Source organism: Schistocerca piceifrons, chromosome 1, assembly GCF_021461385.2.
Source record: "Schistocerca piceifrons isolate TAMUIC-IGC-003096 chromosome 1, iqSchPice1.1, whole genome shotgun sequence".
Taxonomy (NCBI): domain Eukaryota; kingdom Metazoa; phylum Arthropoda; class Insecta; order Orthoptera; family Acrididae; genus Schistocerca; species Schistocerca piceifrons.
The window spans coordinates 101,233,320-101,258,797 of record NC_060138.1 but is presented as its reverse complement, the minus strand read 5'-3'; the positions used below and the strand labels follow the sequence as shown (position 1 = coordinate 101,258,797).

Below are 25,478 nucleotides of genomic sequence, written 5' to 3'. Positions count from 1 at the left end.
GGGGGCGGCGGCCGGCGCAGCTCTGTGCAGCTCGCCCTCTCGGAAGCAACTCCTTCCTAACTTCTCCTTACTACTATTTACCGAAGTTGGTTTAAAAAAAAACTATCTGGCTGTGTTTTCATCTGACCAATCAGGGTCTCAATGTTAACCTTAAGCTCCGCCTACAAAAATTCCGTCTATCCAATGAGAAACGTTATACTTTTCGTGGTGGGGCAATGTTTTTAAAGTTTGCAATGTAACAGAGACGCGACAAAGTCTCACGCTAAAACTTGCAGCTGTTGTGGTCCTTTAGTGTTATCGTAACATCTATACTGTTCTTTTGGAGGGCTCTATCTTTTAACATGGGATGGGGGGTGGTCCTAACGTAACAGAGACGCGAAAAAGTCTCACGCTGAAACTTGCGGGTGGTGTAGCCCTTTTTGTGTTATCGTAAGATCTATACTGTTCTTCTGGAGGGCTCTAGCTTTTAACATTAGCTGGGGGGTGGTCTTGACGTAACAGAGACGCGAAAAAGTCTCACGCTAAAACTTGCGGGTGGTGTGGTCCTTGCGGTTAGCTGGCGACGTGGGTGTCCGTCCGTCCCTTATCGTAAGGCCTTCCAGCTTAACACGGTTCTGCTCTCGGCTTCTGTTCTCGTTTCTCCCCTAGGAACTGCGTCTGTCCCACGGTGGGAAGGTATGACATGCATTTAGGCATTCTTGTGTTAGTCTGTGGTATTTCATTTGCTCACTCGTTACTCGTATTACTTTGGTTAATTTAATGTCACGACTTATTCGGAGCTATGTGACATACTACTGGATTTGCTTATCACGTCGGGTTTTTCATGGAAGGTGTTGGGTTTGCAGGTATATTGAAGGACCTGAAACGTTGCAGAAAGAATATTTATACCAAGCTGCAGAATGTATAGCTCAGCGTCACCATACTTCTGATAGCTCATAGCCTGAGAACGGGTATCAGAAAGTGGCCTCAATCCCAATGCCAACGTCGATGATGAAGCTGCGACGACAGTCGTCCAGAAGAGAGCCGCATGCAGGAGGCAGAAAGATCGGAAGCCTAATGCAGAAAGACGAAAGCAGAACGCAGAATGCTTTTACCACCATTCAACGACACCCACAATCACGCGACACGCCCCATACAGACCTGTGAATGGTTCATCTCTACTTCTTCCAAAGTACAGGTCAGCAGACATGCTTTCACTTGACTAGTGACCGGCCGGGGTGGCCGAGCGGTTCTAAGCGCTACAGCCTGGAACCACGCGACCGCTACGGTCGCAGGTTCGAATGCTGCCTCGGGCATGGAGGTGTGTGATGTCCTTAGGTTAGTTAGGAGACTGATGACCTCAGAAGTTAAGACTCATTGTGCTCAGAGCCATTTGAACCATTTGAACTTGACTAGGGAAAGAGCCTAATACATTAAGCAAAGACTGATTGTATACCAGACTCCCGATTTAGAATTTAACAGACTTTCGATTCAGAATTCGTGTAAGAATGAAAAGCTTGAAAGTTGACGTTCAGACGAGCGACTTTGAGGATGTACCTCACAAAAGGAACACGTCGGTAAAATTATTGAACCTTGAGGATGCCATTTTCGAATGAAACATTAATTGGGAGAAGAAGGAGTTGACATTTGTGGTACACTGCGTATTATCTGTCAAACATTGTAAGATGGTTTGTGGAATTTAACTTAGTTGTGAGCATTGTATTGCAGGAGGTGTTATTTTGTTCCTCTGACTTGCAGACTACGTCACACGACTAATTTTGGAGAAAAAAAGTTAAGTCCTGTGCAAAAATCCCGCGCAAAACTTGCATTTCGTCTTTGCTACAGACTGAATGGAGGTGGTTTAGCATTGCACTTTTCCGACATGTTCGTCAAATGCGCACCTGAAACGATGCGGATGATAGTGTATTGCTTAAGTAGGGTCACTGTGTGTCTGGAATTAGAAAAGTCTACGCAACTATGGACAGACAAAGTCGTTCGTTTCGAAACACATCCATTCACTCGTATAGGATGTTGTTAACGGACTGTAGGTTCACTGAGAGCAATGGCGCCTAATTTGGTGCTTATAAAGTGTAACTACCTCCTGTCGTCCATTTCACGGTGGAGGAAATTTCTCCAGACTCTGTAATTTGAATCATCTACATCCGTCTGGATGGGGGCTGGCCCACTCATATTTCTGCCTGAACATTGCTATCAAATCGCATGATCAGTGATTATAATTATGAAAGTTATAACCAGATTACCGTAAGCTAAGTTGTGGAAATTTAATTTGAAGCAGCACTGAGAGAATTCAGACCAACCAAAGCCCAAGGTCGAGACGAACTTCAACCTCAGCTCCAGCAGATTTGCAGAGAAAAACGGAATATGAACTTTTCAAAAGACTGTGCCTTCTAGAAGATTTTGTAGAAAGTAGAACAATACACTTTTCACTAAAAACAGTCGCAACTCCTGCTCCTAGTATGGAAGAACAAGCCTAATTTTGCATACAGTAAGAGCACTTACAGTGGCAATAAAAGTAGAATAAAACGCAAACTAAAAGTAAAACTGGAAGATTAAGACTGTAGTAAAATACAGGGAGACATGCACAGGATCGTTTATTCTTGGAAGGACTAGGAGTTGTCTTGAATGTAAGTGAATGTAATGCATATAAGTAGGTGAAGACATCCATACCTGTTCGGTTATCCTACTGGTGAAAAATCATTGGAAACAGCAACAACTACGAAGCACCTAGGCGTAATTACATACAGTAGAATGACCATCTAAAACAGGGGCGGTCAGCATGCTCAGGCCCGAGTGCTAAAGCGGTCAGCCTCGTTGCACATCTTCACCACTGCCGCGCCCCATTGTCTCAGCAGTTGGAGGGGGAACAGGGGGAAATTTCGAACGCGCCGCACTGAAATAGTAGTGCAGTCGCACTGCACATGAGCTGGTTTTATATTTCACACTTCTCAACAACACAGATCACAAACAAACAAAGACTGAGAGTGTCCTCAAAACCTTAATAAAACTATCGTTGTAATTCTTGCAAGGCTAGAATGAAGTCTTCTAATTCGCACTTTCTTTAATGTCAGTGAGCTTAGGTTCAAATGGCTCTGAGCACTATGGGAGTTAGCTTCTGAGGTCATCAGTCCCCTAGAACTGAGAAGTACTCAAACCTAACTAACCTAAGAACATCACACACATCAATGCCCGAGGCAGGATTCGAACCTGCGACCGTAGCGGTCGCGCGGTTCCAGACTGTAGCGCCTAGAACCGCTCGGCCACCCTGGCCGGCAGTGAGCTTAGGGAACTGGATTGTCTTTGTCAGATTTTATTTTCAAATGCACGTCCATCAGATCAGGAAGATGTTACCTTGCAGTGTCTTACTGTGGGCAGTGTGCAGTCAAGTCCATTTATAACGCGCAATCCGCAATCCATTCCAGATGTTTTAATTTTCGTTCCTGCACTCCTTTTTCCATCATAAATTCAGCAATAGTGACATTTAAATCGAGAAGTCGTTCCAGGAATGCCCCTTGACTTAGCCAATGTACTTTGCAGTAGTAATATATGAAGTCTCTATACTCTTCGTTCATTTCCACTGAAAACTGTTGCAATTGTAAATTGGAATGTTACTATCTGTATCTACAATTTCTTCAAGTGCTCCATGCCACAGATTTAGCACAAAGTGCTTCTTGATGTACAGAACAAAGAATCCCGTCTGTCGAGCATTGTAATTTTTTGCTCTTTTATCGTCATCTAAAAGTTTAATTCTTTCTGCATACTTCTATAAGGTTGATTCGTAGCAAATAAGCGGTACCTGCCCCTAATGCCAATTGAGAATTGTCATCCTTCTCTTCTATCATTTCCATTCATGTTTAAACGATTGTAACGATAGATCGCTGGACTGCCTCTTTTTGCACAAAAAGCTACTGGATCTTGCGGCGGCGCGGTTCCTTCCGTCCCTTTACGACGAACCTGCACATACCTGCGAACATTGTCTCAGCAGATCATCAGTAGGAAAGCCGAGCGAAACCTACTGTACTTCGATGTGAACCGGGCTGCAATTTAAGTCACTAATCTACGTTTCGGGAGAAAGTTTTCACACGAAATGAAAGGTTGGAAATTTTGTCCTCAATTAATATATTCTGAAACTTAGGTGAACAAGTATCACTGCCAGGCCCGTACTAGCCTTAACACAACCACTCACAATCCCTTTCACTCACGTTAGCAAGTTTATGGTGTTGCATTTCCCGAAAACGTAATAGCTACAAAAATACTGATTGTTTTTGATTAAGAATGCTCGCCAAATATTAAGTCTGTCGGTACCAAATGCAGTCACAGTTTTTAGCCACCGACCTGCTCAATACGCCACGCGGAATATATCTCTTTTCTCGGCACAAAATTCACTTAAAAATTCCGAAATTTCTACACGCCCATCGGAATAATTATGCCGTCACTTTACCACACTTTTGATGTACGAAACACTGCTAGATCGTGCAACTTATCGTTTCCATCGGAACTCCTACTACACACCTCCGATCTGTTTCATGGCTAGGCTCCGACTCCTCTCTAGAATACTCCAAGTCTTCTCTACCAGCAGAGAAAGGCGCGCGAAGAATATTGCTTTACGATTGGTCAGTTTACTCAACAGCCAATAGCAAAACAACATTCTCCAGCGTCAGTCCGCGCTTTTCATCAACAACCAATCGCAAAATAGTAAACCTAACGACTGCACTTTTTACCGACGCAATTATCCACTATGCTGAAGTTTTGTTTATGCATAAAGTTATTTACTATTCTTATTTATACCTGAATTAACTTTCCCTTTACCATAAACTTACTTTAGAAATCTATTCTACAAAAATCCCCTTTGTCCACATCCATACTTCTTCGAGATGTTCCCACACTAAATCCCACTACATAACTCGTTAAACAATTATCTTCGTATTAACCTTAAACCACACTCACGCATCATTCATACTGCTAAAACACCTTTATAACAGTTTATGAAAAACATTCTACACTCCTGGAAATTGAAATAAGAACACCGTGAATTCATTGTCCCAGGAAGGGGAAACTTTATTGACACATTCCTGGGGTCAGATACATCACATGATCACACTGACAGAACCACAGGCACATAGACACAGGCAACAGAGCATGCACAATGTCGGCACTAGTACAGTGTATATCCACCTTTCGCAGCAATGCAGGCTGCTATTCTCCCATGGAGACGATCGTAGAGATGCTGGATGTAGTCCTGTGGAACGGCTTGCTATGCCATTTCCACCTGGCGCCTCAGTTGGACCAGGGTTCGTGCTGGACGTGCAGACCGCGTGAGACGACGCTTCATCCAGTCCCAAACATGCTCAATGGGGGACAGATCCGGAGATCTTGCTGGCCAGGATAGTTGACTTACACCTTCTAGAGCACGTTGGGTGGCACGAGATACATGCGGACGTGCATTGTCCTGTTGGAACAACAAGTTCCCTTGCCGGTCTAGGAATGGTAGAACGATGGGTTCGATGACGGTTTGGATGTACCGTGCACTATTCAGTGTCCCCTCGACGATCACCAGTGGTGTACGGCCAGTGTAGGAGATCGCTCCCCACACCATGATGCCGGGTGTTGGCCCTGTGTGCCTCGGTCGTATGCAGTCCTGATTGTGGCGCTCACCTGCACGGCGCCAAACACGCATGCGACCATCATTGGCACCAAGGCAGAAGCGACTCTCATCGCTGAAGACGACACGTCTCCATTCGTCCCTCCATTCACGCCTGTCGCGACACCACTGGAGGCGGGCTGCACGATGTTGGGGCGTGAGCGGAAGACGGCCTAACGGTGTGCGGGACCGTAGCCCAGCTTCATGGAGACGGTTGCGAATGGTCCTCGCCGATACCCCAGGAGCAACAGTGTCCCTAATTTGCTGGGAAGTGGCGGTGCGGTCCCCTACGGCACTGCGTAGGATCCTACGGTCTTGGCGTGCATCCGTGCGTCGCTGCGGTCCGGTCCCACGTCGACGGGCACGTGCACCTTCCGCCGACCACTGGCGACAACATCGATGTACTGTGGAGACCTCACGCCCCACGTGTTGAGCAATTCGGCGGTACGTCCACCCGGCCTCCCGCATGCCCACTGTACGCCGTCGCTCAAAGTCCGTCAACTGCTCATACGGTTCACGTCCACGCTGTCGCTGCATGCTACCAGTGTTAAAGACTGCGATGGAGCTCCGTATGCCACGGCAAACTGGCTGACACTGACGGCGGCGGTGCACAAATGCTGCGCAGCTAGCGCCATTCGACGGCCAACACCGCGGTTCCTGGTGTGTCCGCTGTGCCGTGCGTGTGATCATTGCTTGTACAGCCCTCTCGCAGTGTCCGGAGCAAGTATGGTGGGTCTGACACACCGGTGTCAATGTGTTCTTTTTTCCATTTCCAGGAGTGTTTTACTTTAGTGCACTCTAGTGGGCACAATCGAAACTAAAATCACAGTCCACCTATCCAATATTGTCCTCTATCGGCTAAACTACGTGTACGTCCAGTCTCGTGTCACCATCTGTCACTATCCAGCTCTGAGACACATCTCCCACTTAACCGCCTCCAAAGCAGGATCGTTATACGGCGCTAAGCCTCAATCTGTGAATGTCCTTCATAGAAATTGGAAATTTATGTTAAGTTGCTATGGGACCAAACTACTGAGATCATCGGTCCTTAGGCTTACACACTACATAATCTAACTTAAACTAACTTACGCTAAGGACAACACACACACCCATGCCCAAGGGAGAACTTGATCCTCCGACGGGGGGGAGCCGCTCGAACCGTGGTAAGACGCCCTTAGACCGCACGGCTACCCCGCGCAGCTGTCCCCTTCATACCACGAACAAAAAGCGAAGGGTAAACAGCGCTGACAGAACGATTCTGCCGAACTCAAAGAGAGTTGTGCCGACCGCAAAATGCCGCACCGCAGTGCTAAACGAAGTTTCGCGGTGTTCCGGGTACTTCCGAGAAGGACAGAACAAAGCCGAGTGGCAGGCCGGACTTTGCCCCGCCCGTGGCCCGCACGCATGCCGTGGCTGGCCTTGGTGTAAATGGATCGGTGTGCGCACATTTGCCACGCCGGACATTTGCCACACTCGCCCCTTCGCCAGGTAGCGATCCCTCAGGTAAGGGACGCCCTTCCTCATACTTCTCTGTCCGCTTTCAAACCGTCGTCTCCACATCTTACTCGGTACAACCGGTACGTAAGGGACCTTCTTCTTCGACATCTTGGCGAAATACAGAGCTTCTTTTCCGAAATCGAAAGATTTATAGCTTTTGGGAAACGAAAGCAATTCCGACGATTATGTCGGTATGTAATTAGTTCTGCCAAGTATAAACATAGATCCCTCTGTCTGTACGGTAGCTTCCTTTCACGCTTACTGATTGCGAAAGAAACAGTTCATCGCCATGGGAGCAACAAGAAAGGAACGACGTATAAAGAATGCGAATGTACGCTAATCTTTTCTATTCGATGACTGCATTTGTGCCTGATTTAAGTACTACAGCTGCATGCCCAAAAGACAATAAGGAAAGAAGAAATGTGAATGTGAATGTTTGAAAAGAAGAACGACATACTCCATATTAATTTACTCTCTAAAATCCGATATCCTTTGCGGCGAAACATTAGTTAATAAAGTGTAGCGGGACAATGTTCAAAACATGACTGAAAATACGTTCACTAAATAGAGATAAGAACATCAAATATTGACATGTCATCTAAAATCGACGTACAATTTTAAAATGTTAGAAATAACGAATATTTACAGAGTCACAGAGAAAACATCCTAGGTTTTGGAGGGAAATGCCGTAATTGTAATGATCTGCACTACAACAGAAACAAGAAGCACAACTTAAGAAAAAAAATGTAATGTGTGTTTCAGCTCACAAGCGACTTTGAAGCAGATAGTTCCTGTGAGTTAGTATGGGCAGAGGTTATATTCGACAACCAAAATAAATTAATAACTGGCTCCTTTTACCGACCCTCGGTCTCAGATGAAACAGTTGCTCAACAGTTCAAAGAAAACTTGAGTCTCATCAGAAATAGGTACGCTACTCACACAATTATAGTTGGCAGTGACTTCAATCTACCTTCCGTATGTTGACAAAAATACTTTTTCAGACCCTATTGTAGAAGAAAACAACTTCCGTAATTGTTCTAAATGCTTTTTTAAAAAATAATTTTGAATAATTATTTTATGAGGTCATTCAAATTTTAAATGGTTACGAAAACACACTTGACCTCTTAGCCGCAAATAATCGTGGACATCACGACGGATACAGGGATTAGTGAACACACAGTCGTAGCGAGGCTCAATTCCGTTACAAAGAAATTCAGCAAAACTAAACGCGAAATATATCTGTTTATAAAAGCAGCTAAAAATTCGGTTGACGTCTTTCTAAGAGACAGTGTCCAATCCTTCCAAACTATGTAAGTGAAGACCATATGTGGCTTAAGTTCAAAGAAATAGTATCAACAGTACTCGAGAGATTCATACCAAATAAATTAATAAGAGACGGAATTGGTCCCCCATGGTACACAAAACACGACAGAAAGCTGCTGCAGGAGCACCGAAAAAGGCACTATAATTTAGACGGACTCAAAATCTCCAAGATTGGCGAAGTTTTACTGGCTCGAAATTTGGTGCGGATTTCAATGCGAGATGCATTTAATAGTTCCCACAACGAAAGTATCTCTAGAAATGTGGCAGAAAATCCAAAGAGATTCTGGTCCTATGTTAAGTAAACCAGCGGCAAGGCTCAGTAAGTACCTTTACTGCGAGACAGCGATGAGGAGGAGGGGGAGACAAGGGACCCAACCCCTGGGAGCAGGTAAAATCGTGGCAAATGTCCGGCGTGGCAAATGTCCGGCGTGGCAAGTGTCCAGCATTCAATGGATCTGTCCTTATGGATGACACAGTTAACACTTCGAACAACTGTACACGATACACGTCGACACCGGAAACATAGAAGAGGAGGCGAAGGTACTGTATTTCACATTTTATTTCATTTGACCCCCCCCCCCCCCCCCCCCCTAGATAAAATCCCAAATAGGTATGAGAGACCTTTCTCCAGATTGGAAAGTAACATGACTGGATTGTCACTGAAACCTATAGTGTTAGACTCTGAAGTGGCTACAATGAAAAGGAATGAAAACAGTGCTCCCACAAACATCCTCTTTGCTTACAATTTTCACTTAAACCATGGTCTTTGGAACAAAATACAAAAACTGGGATTTACGGAGGATACAAGAATATACAGAAGTCCTATCGTTTTGGCGCTTATGTGTTGCAGTGTCACGTCTTCCACCAAACAGTGTCGATGAAGTGTGGATGGTAATAATGGAGGAATTTCCCAGTGAGAAAAGGTCGCGATAAAGTACTAACTGACCAATAAGTTGATGGAAAATCCTAGTATACCACCTGAAATATGGAACGATTTTAACCAGCAGCACAGAAGCACATCCAGGTTTGCCATAGGAATTTTAAGCTCCTCGATAAATGAAAAATATCCCAGTGTAAACTTTCTCATAAATAAGTTGAAGGGGGAACTATATTTGAAATAAAAACGGTTCCATTGTACTGACTTGTAACAAAAAAATTGTTGACTAAAAGTTAAAAGTCATTTTAAAAATGTAGCAAGACTCAGAGGATTTAAGAAGATGTTTAAAAAATTTGGCTTTCTTCCGAAAAATTGAGTGAGAAATTATGATTCATAAAACAATACAAAAATCTTAATAATTTTCTGACTAATGTTGTAGAAAGAAAATAGCTAAAAAGAAACAAAGATAATAATTTTTTTCTTTAGAGCTTGCATCATAATATATGTCTGATAACGACATGATTATTACAGTAGATGCACCAAATAGCTGCTTATAATAAGTGATCTTTATTTACGACAAACTGTTTCGGCTTTATCGCCATTTTCAAGTAATTCCAATTACAATTTTCGTGAACATATGTGAATGTGAGTATCATTTATATTAAAGTAGCTGTATTGTACTCACGTCTAGATTGGTGTGACCTCCATATTACGTCGTTAGTGCACTGTCTTATAACTGTCACTTTTTTAATAAGATGGTAAATGATGTAAATATGTTGAAAATAAAGTGTTAATTACGGTGTGGAGGTAGTTTGACAGTTCCACTCTTACGAAGCTATATGTTTGCTAAGATTGTGCAGATGAGCAGCGATATTATTTTACTAATTAAAATTTATTACGATTGTCTTTGGTTGTTGCATGTGTTACTTCCGATTTACCCATTTTCGCGTTCTAAAAGTTCAATAAAGTTTTTGTGGTAGTACTTGTTCTGAATCCTGTATCTTCGTTTAGCATTTCTTGTAGGTATTTTCTCGTGTACATATAGCTTCCTAATTCTTCAAGAATGTTCATTGCAAAACCTTTTGGTATTCTGTGCAGAATCTGGCGTGCATTTTCTATCGTTTCAGCTGTGTGATTTTGATTTTTTTTAAGTGTAGAAAGAAGATCGACTAATTATATTTGTTGTCTCTAACGTGTTCTTTATATCTCACATTAAAATTTCTTCCTGTTTGACCAATGCAAAAGGTATTACAGCTGCCACATCTGATGTTATATATGCCTGGGTTACCATATTTCGATTTCCTAGTGGTGGCGGAAAGCAATTTTATTGAAAGATTGTTATTGGTTCGAAATGCTAGTTGAATATTTGTGGCTTTAAAAAGTACATTAATTCTGTTGGAGAGGCTATCAAAGTAGACTGCTGGAATGTATCTTTCTTTCTGTGTCGGTGATGTTGCTCGAGTTAGGCATATCTGGCTATGTACTGTGTTCTGCCTTGGTGTTTTACATTTCTAGTATAATTTTGTGATTATGTCGGGATCAAGTTCTTCTAGAATTCCTGGTTTTTCTAATGGTCGGTTATTTGATCTATTAGTCAAAGAAACGGAAAAATGCTAGTTTATGAGCCACTGGATGACAGGAATTGGCATTTATAATATTATCAGAATAAGCAGTTATTTGGTGCATCTACTCTAATAATCACGTCGATACGAAAAAATTCAATTACAAAAGCTTTAGAGGATGCCTATCTACTACGTGCATGGCCAGTTCTAAGCCTGGATAAAATGCGAACGGATGCTCTTATCAGCAAAACAGTCAGAAAAACTGCAGCCAAAATATATACGGTCGGAAACACAACGCTGACATCACAGGTGACAAAGTCCACGAAAGTCCGGCCTCAGTGCCTCGTTGGAATGTGCTCTGCCGGCGATGTACACTATGTGATCAAAAGTATCCGAACACCGGGCTGAAAATGACCTACTAGTTCGTGGTGCCCTCCATCGGTAATGCTGGAATTCATTATGGTGTTGTCCCACCCTCAGCCTTGACGACAGCTTCCACTCTCGCAGGCATACGTTCAATTAGGTGTTGGGAAGTTTCTTGGGGAATGGCAGCCAATCTTCACGGAGTGCTGTACTGAGGAGTGGTATCGTTGTCGGTCGGTGAGGCCTGGCACGAGGTCGGCGTTCCAAAACGTCCCAAAGGTGTACTATAGGATTCAGGTGAGGACTCTGTCCAGGCCAGTCCAGTACAGGGATGTTATTGTCGTGTAACCACTCCGCCACAGGCCGTGCATTATGAAAAGGTGCTCGATCGTGATGAAAGATGCAGTCGCCATCCCCGAATTGCTCTTCAAGAATGGGAAGCAAGAAGGTGCTTAAAACATCAATGTAGGCGTGTGCTGTGATAGTGCCATGCAAAACAACAAGGTGTGCAAGCCCCCTCCATGAAAAACACGACCACGCCGTAACACCACCAACTCCAAATTTTACTGTTGGCACTACATACGCTGGCAGATGACGTTCACCGGGCATTCGCCATACCCACACCCCGCCATCGGATCGCGACATTGTATACCGTGATTCGTCACTCCACACAACGTTTTTTGCACTGTTCAATCGTCCAATGTTTACGCTCCTTACTCCAAGCGAGGTGTCGTTTGGCATTTACCGGTGTGACGTTTTTTCTCATCTCCCGCCTAACTGTCACAGTACTCGCAGTGGATCCTAATGCAATTGGGAATTCCTGTGTTATAGCCTGGCTAGATGTCTGCCTATTACACGCTACAACTCTCTTCAACTGTCGGCGGTCTCCGTCAGTCAACAGACGAGGTCGGGCTGTACGCTTTTGTGCTGTATGTGTCCCTTCCAGTTTCCACTTCACTATCACATCGGAAACAGTTGACCTAGGGATATTTAGGAGTGTGGAAATCTCGCGTACAGACGTATGAGACACCCAATCACTTGACCACGTTCGAAGTCCGTGAATTCCACGGAGCGCCCCACTCTGCTCTCTCACGATGTCTAATGACCAATGAGGTCGCTGATATGGAATGCTTGGCAGTAGGTGGCAGCACAATGCACCTAACGTGAAAACCGTATGTTTTGTGGGGGGGACGGTTGCGGATACTTTTGATTACATAGTATAGCTACCAGACCATCGGCGTAGGCAGGCCTTCGCTCAGAAAGTGAAAAATGTCCCCTGCTAAACGTAGGTCGCAATTTCTAGGATTCCTTGCCATTTTCGAGATTCTTAGTCTTCATGATACTTTATTCATCGATATTTGGCTATGAAAGTTGGAAATTGATGCATGTAGAATGTAAACGCTTCTACTCATTTTTATGTTTTCGGCGGGGAACCGCATGATCTCCATCACCCTTCCTCTCCCCTGCTTAGGGGAGTGTAATGGTACTGATTTCGGATTGATATAACTCCACTTTTCAGTCACCTGTATTGATCCATGTGGATGTGTGAAGATGATATACAGTAAAAAGAAAGAATATAGAGAGCTTATTAGAGTTTGAGAAATGTACAGGGTGAAACACCTAAAAATTGCACCGCAAATATTACGGAAATGGAAAGTGCTATTGATGTGCGGTTTCCACAGAATGAATTCGTCGTCAGGAACTCGTATTCTTAGTCATACAAACAGATTGCAAAAATACTTAGAAAGTGTATTTTTTGTGCAGCCATACACTTTTTAAATGGAACTATGCCTATTGACATTAACAAACTAAAAGTAGGGTAAATTAGTCTGTCGCTGGTGTTTGTTACAGGATTCTAGTGCGAATCGTTTACGAGATATCGTATTTTGAAAAGTTTCCACGACGACACTTGTTTGTGCCACTCAACCTGCTTATGTTTGCTTATAATTTGCTTGTGAGTTCTTTGAGTGCCTTGCGGCAGTCCAAGCAGTAGTCGAAGCAGTGGTTCGTGAGAGCGATTGGATTTATCAAGGCAGAAAGAGCCGACATGCTCATGGTGTATGGAGAATGAAGGAAGAATACAATTCGATTTTCTTGAACGGTACAAGCTCTAAGATATCCCAGTAGACATCAACCAGGTCAGTAATTATTTATCAGTCACTTCAATCAGTTACGAGACATTAGTAGTATAAGACCTGGACAACGTAACAGAAGGAAATAAGAGACGACATAAGAGGGAAAAATTAATGTTCTTGCTGCTGTCGCTGCTGTTGATCCACACTCTAACTCCCGCTCAGTCGCACGAGGAAGTGACATGAATCAGGCCAGTGTCCTACGCATTCTCTACCGACATAGGATCAATCCGTATCACGTTTCTCTAGATCAAGAGCGCAATGAAAACGATTATGAGAATCGTGTCAACTTCTGTACATAGGCATTAAGACAGGACACTGCAGGACAGGACACTCTCCGTATTTTGTTTAGTGACGAAGCATTAATGGCCAGCTAAACCACCGAAATTGCACCACTGGTCTGTTGACAACCTCCGTTGGCTTCGACAGGTGGAACTTCAGCGTCCGTGGAGTGTAAACGTGTCGTGTGGGATAGTGAACCACCCGCTCTTATTCCCGTTTCACGTAGACGGATTACTGAACGCACACAAGTATTGCAGCCTCCAATCAGACCATCTTCCACGGATGCTAGGAGACGTTCCTCTGCAGACTAAGAGGAACCTGTGGTACCAACGTGACGGCTGTCTAGCCCATGGTGCACAAAGTACTGCAGCATGCCTCCACGAATTGTTTCCAATTCGTTGGACGCAATGGACCTGTACCTTGGCCGGCCCGGTCCCTAGATTTTACGCGTGTAGACTTTTTCTATGGGAAAAGCTGAAATACGCTGTCTACAAGGACACACCAACTACATTTCATGATATGCTACAGCGTATTGCTGTAGCCTGCTCGGAATCTCCGCTGAAATGCTAGCTCGTGTGCACCAGTCGTTCCATACCGCTGTCAATGGTCGTTTCGAATATAACTTGTGATTGTGAATTGTCTCATTACTGGTCAGAATCCACATAACTGGTGTATGCACTTGTGTTGTTCTTTATTGTGTGCTACCACAGGTATTGCACAATTGTCCGTGAGGGAAATTTCAAAACCATATCTCGTAAATGATTCACACATCAGTCCTGCAACAAACACCACTGACATTCTGCTTCACCTACTTTTGTCAGTGGGCATTGTCCCATTCAAAAAAGTGTATGTTTGCACAAAAATACACTTTCTAAGTCTTATTACAATCTGTTGCTTGGCTAACAATACGAGCCCCTGACTACCAATCCATTCTTTGAAAACAGCACAGCAATAGCATTTTCCATTTCCACAATATTTTCGGTGCATGTTTTGGATGATTATCCCTATATGTTATTAAACAACGTAATCTTTTCTGGATATAATTTACAATATGTGTAAAACTAGCCAAAAAAGCATAAGAATAAAAAGTAGACTCGTAAACAGATGGAAAACTGATTGAAGAATGCTTGTTTCAGCTTTTGCAGATTGGCGGCTACAAACCGATGATTCTCAAGATTATGTTCGTCATAGCGGTCTTTGTTTCCCAGTTGGGTTTTTTCTGTATACTTGGCAACAACGTCATTGAACAGGTCAGTGGTAAAGTGTTTCGACAGATTTACTCCAGAACTTGCACAACACTAACAATATACAGCATGTACAAGTAATCGCTCCAATATTTCCCCTACAATGTCCTTTTCGTACGGTTCATGTGGTCCTTCTTCTGCATATTCCAGTAAGCTGCAATCCGAAGCCGTTCTGTAATATTTCTTACGTAAAAGAGGGACACATTCTAAACAATCAAAAGATCTTGATCAACTATAGATCAGTCAAGCTATACGCATGCCTGGAACGATAACGTTGCTGTTAGTAGTCAGGGACGTAGATAATTTTTTCTTCTGGAGGGAAGTGGTTATCAGTACTGTTGAAGTACGACAGGGGCCGGCAAGAATTCGGCTCGTGTGCTTTAGTGCTCAGCCTGGATTTAGACTCTTCCCCACCACTCTAAGTTGTCTGAGCGGGAGGAGGGGGAAACTGCAAACGAGCCGCCTTTAGATGGCAAAGAAGTCGCAGTAAACCATATTTCCCAGTAACACTCATCAGAATGGAACAAATTTTCAGTATTATTTAATTATTTTTGACTCGCTGAAGACAATTTTTATCTCGTAGAAATTGTCCACATATGGACAGACGCAGACAATTTCACAACTTTTCGCACTCATGTCAACACGTAATCGTGATTTTAGTTTCGTAATGGAAAAAGGAATGTTGATAGAAATACTGCAGTACTTTTGCAACCTCTTTATCTAATCGTGGAACTTAAACCTGTAGCAAATAATGTAGATGTTCTGGATAGTTTTAACACAAAAGAATTTTTCTTTGAAACAGGAATTACACTGCAGAATTATCAGTTGCAATGCACTTGCGCGGGAGCACTTTTAACTGATATGGCGAATAGCCTCGAAACAGATGTAAGACAGACAGTGTCGTCAAGATGTTTAGAAAACTATCGTTGTGATTCTTTCAAGAACACAATGAATTCTTCACACCTCAAGTTTTCTTTGACGTCAGTGAACTTAGAGAACTCAAATGCGAACATGTTTAGGTTAGGCTTTACCGTGACTGTTACTGACATTAAATGAAACAACAAGTTCACTGTTGCCAGTCACCGTTTTATTTATTTCCACGACGCGTTTCGAAGGTTTAAACCTCCATCATCGGGTGGATTTACATTAGTTAGTATTACATTTGTGTGTGTGTTGTATTACGATTTTGGAGGAACTTGTGGCACTGCCTAGTGGAGAAACAAGACACTATTTCAGAATATGGTTTAGGATTACTTTTGACAAAAAAATAAACTGATACCTAATGGTAAACATTAAATCAGTAAACTAGAGTACCTTCAGTGGTCACAGGTTCCTTTTGCTGTCATAATACATCACATGTATACTGCCACATTTGTAAACAAATATGGCGTCTGGAATCAGCTGGATGCAAGGTTCGTATAGCAGAAGAGAAGACATAATCGCAAAGTGCAAAGAATATACATCGTAACAACATTATTGCAGAATAATTGTTTTAAGCATTTAATGGTGTTTGTTTTGAGAAGTCAAATATTGTGTGTGTACTTCAGGTGGTATATAAATCCAATTCTGACAAGTTAAAACAGCTAAACATTCGTACTCGTTTATACAATCAGGTGAAATGCTAAAATGGCTTAAACTTCATACTTGTTGATAACAATTAGGTGAAATGTTACAGACTTTAATTACAATGATCATATTGGCTACAACAGTAAAATCATACATAAATTACACTCTTTGATTGGGATTAATTAACAGATGTGAGGTGAGGGGCTGGAGGCAGAAGGAGAGGTAGAGAGAGAGAAAAAGTGTGTGTGTGGGAGGGGGGAGGTGAGGGGGGAATGGGGGGGGGGTGAGTGAAAGAGAGAGAGAGGAAAGAGTGATTATATGAGAGCAAACATTTACATGGCAAGGAGTCTTAAGATTGTACGTTGCATATATTAGCTACCTAAAGGTTGGGGTAATACATTGGTCAGTGCTATAAAATATGCAGATAGATATAAATTTGTGCCAGTAGCTGATGTACATACAGTTTCAAGCTGACAAGGGGTACAAGCTGTTGGTGTGATGAATTATCTGTGAATGAGGTCAATCTCTTGTACTCTTCGCAGCTGTCAATATTTATGATAAATATTAGGTGTGTGTGTGTGTGTGTGTGTGTGTGTGTGTGTGTGCGCGCGTGCATTTTTAAGAGTGTAGGCAGTTGCTGAAAACGGAGATGATACTATTGTAAATATTGTCATTTTTGTCATTTGAGATGAACTCTGGTTGTTTCATTTGATGTTTTTATACACTCCTGGAAATTGAAATAAGAACACCGTGAATTCATTGTCCCAGGAAGGGGAAACTTTATTGACACATTCCTGGGGTCAGATACATCACATGATCACACTGACAGAACCACAGGCACATAGACACAGGCAACAGAGCATGCACAATGTCGGCACTAGTACAGTGTATATCCACCTTTCGCAGCAATGCAGGCTGCTATTCTCCCATGGAGACGATCGTAGAGATGCTGGATGTAGTCCTGTGGAACGGCTTGCCATGCCATTTCCACCTGGCGCCTCAGTTGGACCAGCGTTCGTGCTGGACGTGCAGACCGCGTGAGACGACGCTTCATCCAGTCCCAAACATGCTCAATGGGGGACAGATCCGGAGATCTTGCTGGCCAGGGTAGTTGACTTACACCTTCTAGAGCACGTTGGGTGGCACGGGATACATGCGGACGTGCATTGTCCTGTTGGAACAGCAAGTTCCCTTGCCGGTCTAGGAATGGTAGAACGATGGGTTCGATGACGGTTTGGATGTACCGTGCACTATTCAGTGTCCCCTCGACGATCACCAGTGGTGTACAGCCAGTGTAGGAGATCGCTCCCCACACCATGATGCCGGGTGTTGGCCCTGTGTGCCTCGGTCGTATGCAGTCCTGATTGTGGCGCTCACCTGCACGGCGCCAAACACGCATACGACCATCATTGGCACCAAGGCAGAAGCGACTCTCATCGCTGAAGACGACACGTCTCCATTCGTCCCTCCATTCACGCCTGTCGCGACACCACTGGAGGCTGGCTGCACGATGTTGGGGCGTGAGCGGAAGACGGCCTAACGGTGTGCGGGACCGTAGCCCAGCTTCATGGAGACGGTTGCGAATGGTCCTCGCCGATACCCCAGGAGCAACAGTGTCCCTAATTTGCTGGGAAGTGGCGGTGCGGTCCCCTACGGCACTGCGTAGGATCCTACGGTCTTGGCGTGCATCTGTGCGTCGCTGCGGTCCGGTCCCAGGTCAACGGGCACGTGCACCTTCCGCCGACCACTGGCGACAACATCGATGTACTGTGGAGACCTCACGCCCCACGTGTTGAGCAATTCGGCGGTACGTCCACCCGGCCTCCAGCATGCCCACTATACGCCCTCGCTCAAAGTCCGTCAACTGCACATACGGTTCACGTCCACGCTGTCGCGGCATGCTACCAGTGTTAAAGACTGCGATGGAGCTCCGTATGCCACGGCAAACTGGCTGACACTGACGGCGGCGGTGCACAAATGCTGCGCAGCTAGCGCCATTCGACGGCCAACACCGCGGTTCCTGGTGTGTCCGCTGTGCCGTGCGTGTGATCATTGCTTGTACAGCCCTCTCGCAGTGTCCGGAGCAAGTATGGTGAATCTGACACACCGGTGTCAATGTGTTCTTTTTTCCATTTCCAGGAGTGTATTTGGAGTGTTTCAAGGATGTCTAGTTTTCTGCCTTTTGGTTGGACGTGTAGGATGCTAATACTTGTGTTGTTAACATGGTGTTTTGTTTCATGCAGGTGGGTAGCTATTGCTGATGTGTGAAATTTTTTGTTTTTTAGTGCTGCCATGTGTTCCTTGAACCTAATCTCAAATGATCTGCCTGTCTGGCCTATGTAGAAGCAGTCACAGTCCAAACATTCAATTTTGTACACACCTGTGTGATGAGGTGGGTTTCATGTGCCAATGTTTGGGGTAATTTCTGTCCAATCTTGTTGTCTGTTGTAAAGGATATGCTTATGCCTTTTCGTTTGAAGACATTGGCAATCTGGTATGAAATGTTACCCAAAAAGGGGATTGTATGGAAGATGTTGTTTTCTTTTTGTTTTTTGTGTTGTGATTCCTTTGCCATTATTGAGTGTTTTATGGTGTCTACTATGGAGCTGTTATAACCATTTTCAATAGCTGTTTGTTTTATTATTTCAATTTCTTGATCACATTTATCTTCTGAGAGTGGTAGTTGGATAGCTCTATTAATCATGTACCGGAATGCTGACATTTTGTGTGCTGCGGGGTGGCAAGAGGAGTTGTGAATTGTGGTATGAAGCCTACCACAACACATACCACAATTCACAACTTTTTACCTCTCTATCTACATTATTCCGTGCTTTATTAAGTTTTCAAATTTATACAGACTTTTGATCACCCGGTATATTTGGCAAGTTGAAGTCAACGTGCATACAACGGCATGATCGGGAAGCATATTCATGAAATTCTGAACTATATGAAGCGCCCTACCACTACAGCTCCTGACGCAGGTGGTCTGTAAAAGAATCCAATCACCATTTTTGGGCCATCTTTAATGCTTATTTTCATCCGTATTAATTCACATTCGGAATCCGTGATAGCCCCGCCAGGTATTATCGAATTCTTTTCTGTAATAATTACGGTGCCCACATAGGTGACTAACGTTTCCTTGCGATATTCGAATTTGTCCGGTTTCGGCCAACTTCCTGTTCCTATTAATATCTAGGCATTACAATCTTCAATTAGCGATACTGATTCTATGACCTTTTCCTGGATGCTCCTTCTGTTTACTAATACACTACTGGCCATTAAAATTGATACACCAAGAAGAAATGCAGATGATAAACGGGTATTCATTGGACAAATATATTATACTAGAACTGACATGTGATTACATTTTCATGCAAATGGTTCAAATGGCTCTGAGCACTATGGGACTTAACAGCTGAGGTCATCAGTCCCCTAGAACTTAGAACTACTTAAACCTAAGGACATCACACACATCCCTGCCTGAGGCAGGATTCGAACCTGCGACCGTAGCGGTCGCGCGGTTCCGGACTAAAGCGCCTAGAACCGCTCGGCCACACTGGCCGGCTATTTTCATGCAATTTGGGTGCATAGATCCTCAGAAAGCAGTACCCAGAACAACCACCTCTGGCCGTAATAACGGTCTTGATACGCCTTGGCATTGACTCAAACAGAGCTTGGATGGCGTGTACAGGTACAGCTGCCCATGCAGCTTCAACACGATACCACAATTCATCAAGAGTAGTGACTGGCGCATTGTGACGAGCCACTTGCTCGGCCACCATTGACCAGACGTTTTCAATTAGTGAGAGATCTGGAGAATGTGCTGGCCAGGGCAGGTCCGTACAGGACCTGCAACATGCGGTCGTGCATTATCCTGCTGAAATGTAGGGTTTCGCAGAGATCGAATGAAGGGTAGAGCCACGGGTCGTAACACATCAGAAATGTAACGTCCACTGTTCAAAGTGCTGTCAATGCGGACAAGAGGTGACCGAGACGTGTAACCAATGGCACCCCATACTATCACGCTGATTGATACGCCAGTATGGCGATGACGAATACACGCTTCCAATGTGCGCTCACCGCGATGTCACCAAACACAGATGCGACCATCATGATGCTGTAAACGGAACCTGGATTCATCCGAAAACATGACGTTTTGCCATTGGTGCACCCAGATTCGCCGTTGAGTACACAATCGCAGGCGCTCCTGTCTGTGATGCAGCGTCAAGGGTAACAGCAGCCATGGTCTCCGAGCCAATAGTCCATGCTGCTGCAAACGTCGTCGAACTATTCATGCAGATGGTTGTTGTCTTGCAAACGTCCTCATCTGTTGACTCAGGGATCGAGACGTGGCTGCACGATCCATTACAACCATGCGGATAAGATGCCTGACATCTCGACTGCTAGTGATACGAAGCCATTGGGATCCAGCACGGCGTTCCGTATTACCCTCATGAGCCCACCGATTCCATGTTCTGCTAACAGTCATTGGATCTCGACCAACGCGAGCAGCAATGTCGCGATACGATAAACCGCAATCGCGATAGGCTACAATCCGACCTTTATCAAAGTCGGAAACGTGATGGTACGCATTTCTCCTCCTTACATGAGGCATCACAATAACGTTTCACCAGGCAAAGCCGGTCAACTGCTGTTTGTGTAAGAGAAATCGGTTGGAAACTTTCCTCATGTCAGCACGTTGTAGGTGTCGCCACCGGGGCCAACCTTGTGTAAATGCTCTGAAAAGCTAGTCATTTACATATCACAGCATCTTCTTCCTGTCGGTTAAATTTCGCGTCTGTAGCACGTCATCTTCGTGGTGTAGCAATTTTAATCGCCAGTAGTGTATAATATTGACCTTCCAGATTTCCTGCTCCGAAAAGATAATGCATCAGAAACTAGTTCAACTCTGCATTCCATATCTTTAATGTAGGATTCAATTAAGGCCTAGAACTCTTCTCATTCTTCACTATTTAATGGTACTTAACTGGTTCAGCTCAAAAAAAGTGAGGAAAATCCAGACAAAACTTTCATATGATCTGTAAAGTTTGTTATAAAGCAATCAAAGAATTATATAAAGACCGCCCCTCTGTTGTACTCTTCGGGATTACGAATCAGGTAGTTTGGTCTGTTCTTTTGGATTTTAATGCCCTGGTAAACTAAGACTGTAGTTTCCAGCTATTGACAAATTTTAGTTGCTCTCCAAAACAGCCCTACAAGTAGCATCAGACCTTACAAGTCTTCTCTAGTACCTTCAGTTAGTACCATAGCTTCTCTCGAAAATACTGTTGCTTTCTGAAGTTGAATTTCCACTCTTAAAGAGCTGTATTCACCCAGGGGTCTTTCTTTTGGAGCATTATCCTTATATTAATACATTTAAAAGGCCACAAGGTATAAACTATTTATGATTTATTTGAATGCTAACCTCCTAATGTTAATATTGAATGGATGATACAAAAGTTACATTTCTTGTCATGTGAGGCTAATATAAAGATTAACGTAACTACTTAATAACAGTCGACGCTTCCAAAATATAAGTAAAAACTTTACCGTGAAATATCACTTCAGGTCAACTGGACAAACAACACAATCTCAGTCACGCTAAGTACAACAAGTTCCTGCTTGCTATCAGCGTCACGAAACGTCTGAAAACTGCCACACGCTCTGTTCGTCGTTTAACAACTGTACTCTCAGTGACTGATCAGTGAACCTAGCACACAGTCATCGGGTGTTATTATGCCATCGAAAATAGGTCCAGTTATATGTTAGGTGTATTATTGTTACATCAGTGCAAATGAAACTTTGAGAGACTCTATAGTGTAAAGCATTAAAAACCTTTAATCTTTTGGTAATCGCAATGTAACATTTCTTTTATTTCAAGATTTAGTGATCTCAGACGTAATTATTCAGCACTACAGCTATCGATAGAAGTTGATAAAGTTGTCGATGCTGGGTTACGATTCGACTGCGGTGGAGTGCGCGGTACGTAGAAAGCAAGAAGGAGGGACATAAGAGGGGGCCTGTTGTGTTTCTGTTATAAAATGATGCAGCTTTAGGAAAGCATGCGCGCAGTAACCACCTGCTATTGTATAAATGACACACGGAAGTAACAAGTTTATGTGAAAGCATAACGTAAAGTATTCATGTTCAAACACACTCGTTAAGCTATTTATTTTTCAGTTGACACACAACACGGGTTCGTCGCGCTACTATACTACTACACCTGGTAAGATCATTGAAGTTGGCAGCAGTCGGGAAAATAAGACAGTCGACGCGAAGTGTATCGACACGTGCCGATAACAGGTTGGGAGCCGAAGCCAAGCTTTAGAGTCGTCAACTTACAGAAATCGTTCCACTTTTCGCTGCTGCCAAATTCTGCATTGTAACAGTGACTGTAAGTGTTCAAACGTGACCGACTTTAAACACGCTTTTAAAAAAGGAAAATCATGGCCGGGAGAGGGACTGAGTGGATCCCCCTCCTCCTCTCCCCCCGTTTCTACTCCCCTGGACGTGGCTCTCGGATTATTTCACCTTTGTTCCCTGTTTGCTTCTATTATCGAGGTTGATACTATGAAGTGTTAAAAATTATAGCTAGAGCCGTCATCTGTGATTGATCTAAAAGCTAGCGTTATTTTCTGATTGCGTGCTTGGTGGTAAACATTTTGAGCCTTTCACATGCATCAAATATTAAGAGATAACTAGAGCACAAATTTTTATTTATTGTCAACAAGTAAAATACATACAATTTATATAATGAAAATGGATAAAATATGCAATGTCATCAAAATATTTTTAGTGCTTAACATAAAAGAATAATTTCAACTCGTGAGGTATTGGTGTTCCTCAAGTGATCCAGTTTTGTGTCAATCAATGATGAACCTGTGTGTGTGCGTGTATGTGTGTGTGTGTGGGGGGGGGGGGGAGGCGGGTTTTCGATCAGTTTTCCGAATTAGATACTTTTGTGCGAATGTGGGAATGACTTGAACTTTGTTTCTGGTTCAACAGTGTGTCTGTTCTGGCACGCGCCAGCATGCGCAAGTGTTGTGATTTACGCGCGCGATGGTGAGTCTTTGTGCGAACTCACCTGTAGCAGCTCCAACTGGTCTGAAGCGTTTACTGTGTGGCGTTAAGGGCTGTACGTGAAATAGTAGCATATACTCATTAAAGAGGTTGGTAAAGAGGTTAGTAACTGTCTTGATGAAGTTTTTGTCGAAACTAAAAAAATAAACGTGGTTTTTGTTACGTATTTGGTGACTTAAGTATTAATCTGCGACCATCACGGACTTTTCTGAACCTGCCAGCACAGTATCTTAGCAACAAAGTTAGTGAGCTCGCACCCTGTCCAGTCTGCATGTCAGGACGAGGAGCAAAATACGTTCGAAGAAGAAAAAAAGAATCGTACCATGAAAGAATTATTCGAATGGGACGTAAATCGTAGATGTGATGTACCATCTACACAGAAACAAATGATTAAAATTTCAGAAAAATAGGATTATTTATTAAAGAGAAAGAGCTTCACAAACTGAGGAAGTCAATAACGCGTTGGTCCAAATGGTTCAAATGGCTCTGAGTACCATGGGACTTAACACCTGAGGTCATCAGTCCCCTAGAACTTAGAACTACTTAAACCTAACTAACCTAAGGACATCATACACATCCATGCCCGAGGTAGGATTCGAACCTGCGACCATAGCGGTCGAGCGGTTCCAGACTGAAGCGCCTAGAACCGCTCGGCCGCACCGGCCGGCATCGTTGGTCCACTTCTGGCCTTTATCCAAGCTGTTCTTCGCCTTGGCCTTGACTGACAGAGTTGTCGGAAGTTTTCTTGCAGGACACCGCGCTAAATTCTGTTTAACTGTGACGTTAGATCGTTAAAATCCCGAGATGGTGAGATGGTTTGAGGGTTGTGCTCACAATGCTCCAAACGTCCTCAACGGGGGGGAGATCCGGCGACCTTGCTAAGGTAGAGTTTGGCAAACACGAAAACAACCAGTAGAAACTGTCACCTTTGTGCGAGTGAGTGTTATCGTTCTGAAATGTAAGCCCAGGATGGTTGGCCATGAAGGGCAACAAAACGGGGTGTAGAATATCGTCGGCTTAATGATGTACTGCAAGCGTGCCGCGGATCACAACGGAGGGGGTCCAGCTATGAAAAGAAAAGGAGCATTATGGGCAGAGCCCTCCAACCACCTCGCCATCTGGGGATTTTAACGATCTAGAGCGTCATTTGGACAGAATTTGACACGATATCGTCATTCAATACCAAGCCGAATAACTGCTTACATGAGGGCCAGAAGTGGACTAACGCGTTATTGAATTTCTTAGTTTGTGACAGTCTTGCTCTTTAATAAATCGTCTAGTTTGTCTGAAACTGTAACCATTTGGTTATCTGCAGACGTACATCACATCTACTGATTTCCGTCCCATTCGGATAATTGCTTCGTCATGCGATTTTTTTTTGTCTTGGACTGTAGTATAGAGCGAGAGGATATTAGGGAAGGCATGCACCAACCAGGTCCATTGTTGAGACCAGAAACAAAGAGTAATTCACGATCGTATCCACACAACAGTACGCAAATAATTTGAAAAACTGGTCGAAAACCCACACAGACAGATACATCATTGAACAAATTGCCACAGAATTGGAACACCTGAGGAACACGTAACTATATCCTACACACTGATATGAGTTTCTAAATTGATCTACCTTCACATGCATTTAAAGGTACACGCAGAGTACTTTAGAAAGGTACATTTTACTTTACTTAATTTTCATTTTGAAAGTGCCTGCAGGCTTACATAAAAAACAAAGAGTTCGCCTGTATTTCTGTCTATGAACAACCAGGCTTACAACAAACTAAAGACAATTATAGCCAAAGAAATGTTAAAGAAAACCTTAAAAGAAAATTTATTTCGAACTTGATTTGGGAGTTGAAGCTAATGTGGAATCACAACGAATTTATCTGCCAAGACTACAGCGAAGTTGATGATTTT

At 43.6% G+C, this 25,478-nt stretch overlaps 1 protein-coding gene across 1 annotated transcript in view; it reads left to right on the top strand.

Annotated features, from left to right (window-relative positions):
- The window catches only part of LOC124715741 (odorant receptor Or2-like), a 52,235-nt gene that overhangs the window by 14,347 nt on the left and 12,410 nt on the right, over positions 1 to 25,478 (top strand). Inside the window, exon 3 of the mRNA XM_047243118.1 lies at positions 14,811 to 14,924. Within this exon, the coding sequence (XP_047099074.1) occupies positions 14,811 to 14,924 (114 nt within the window). The remainder of the gene's footprint in view (positions 1 to 14,810; positions 14,925 to 25,478) is intronic.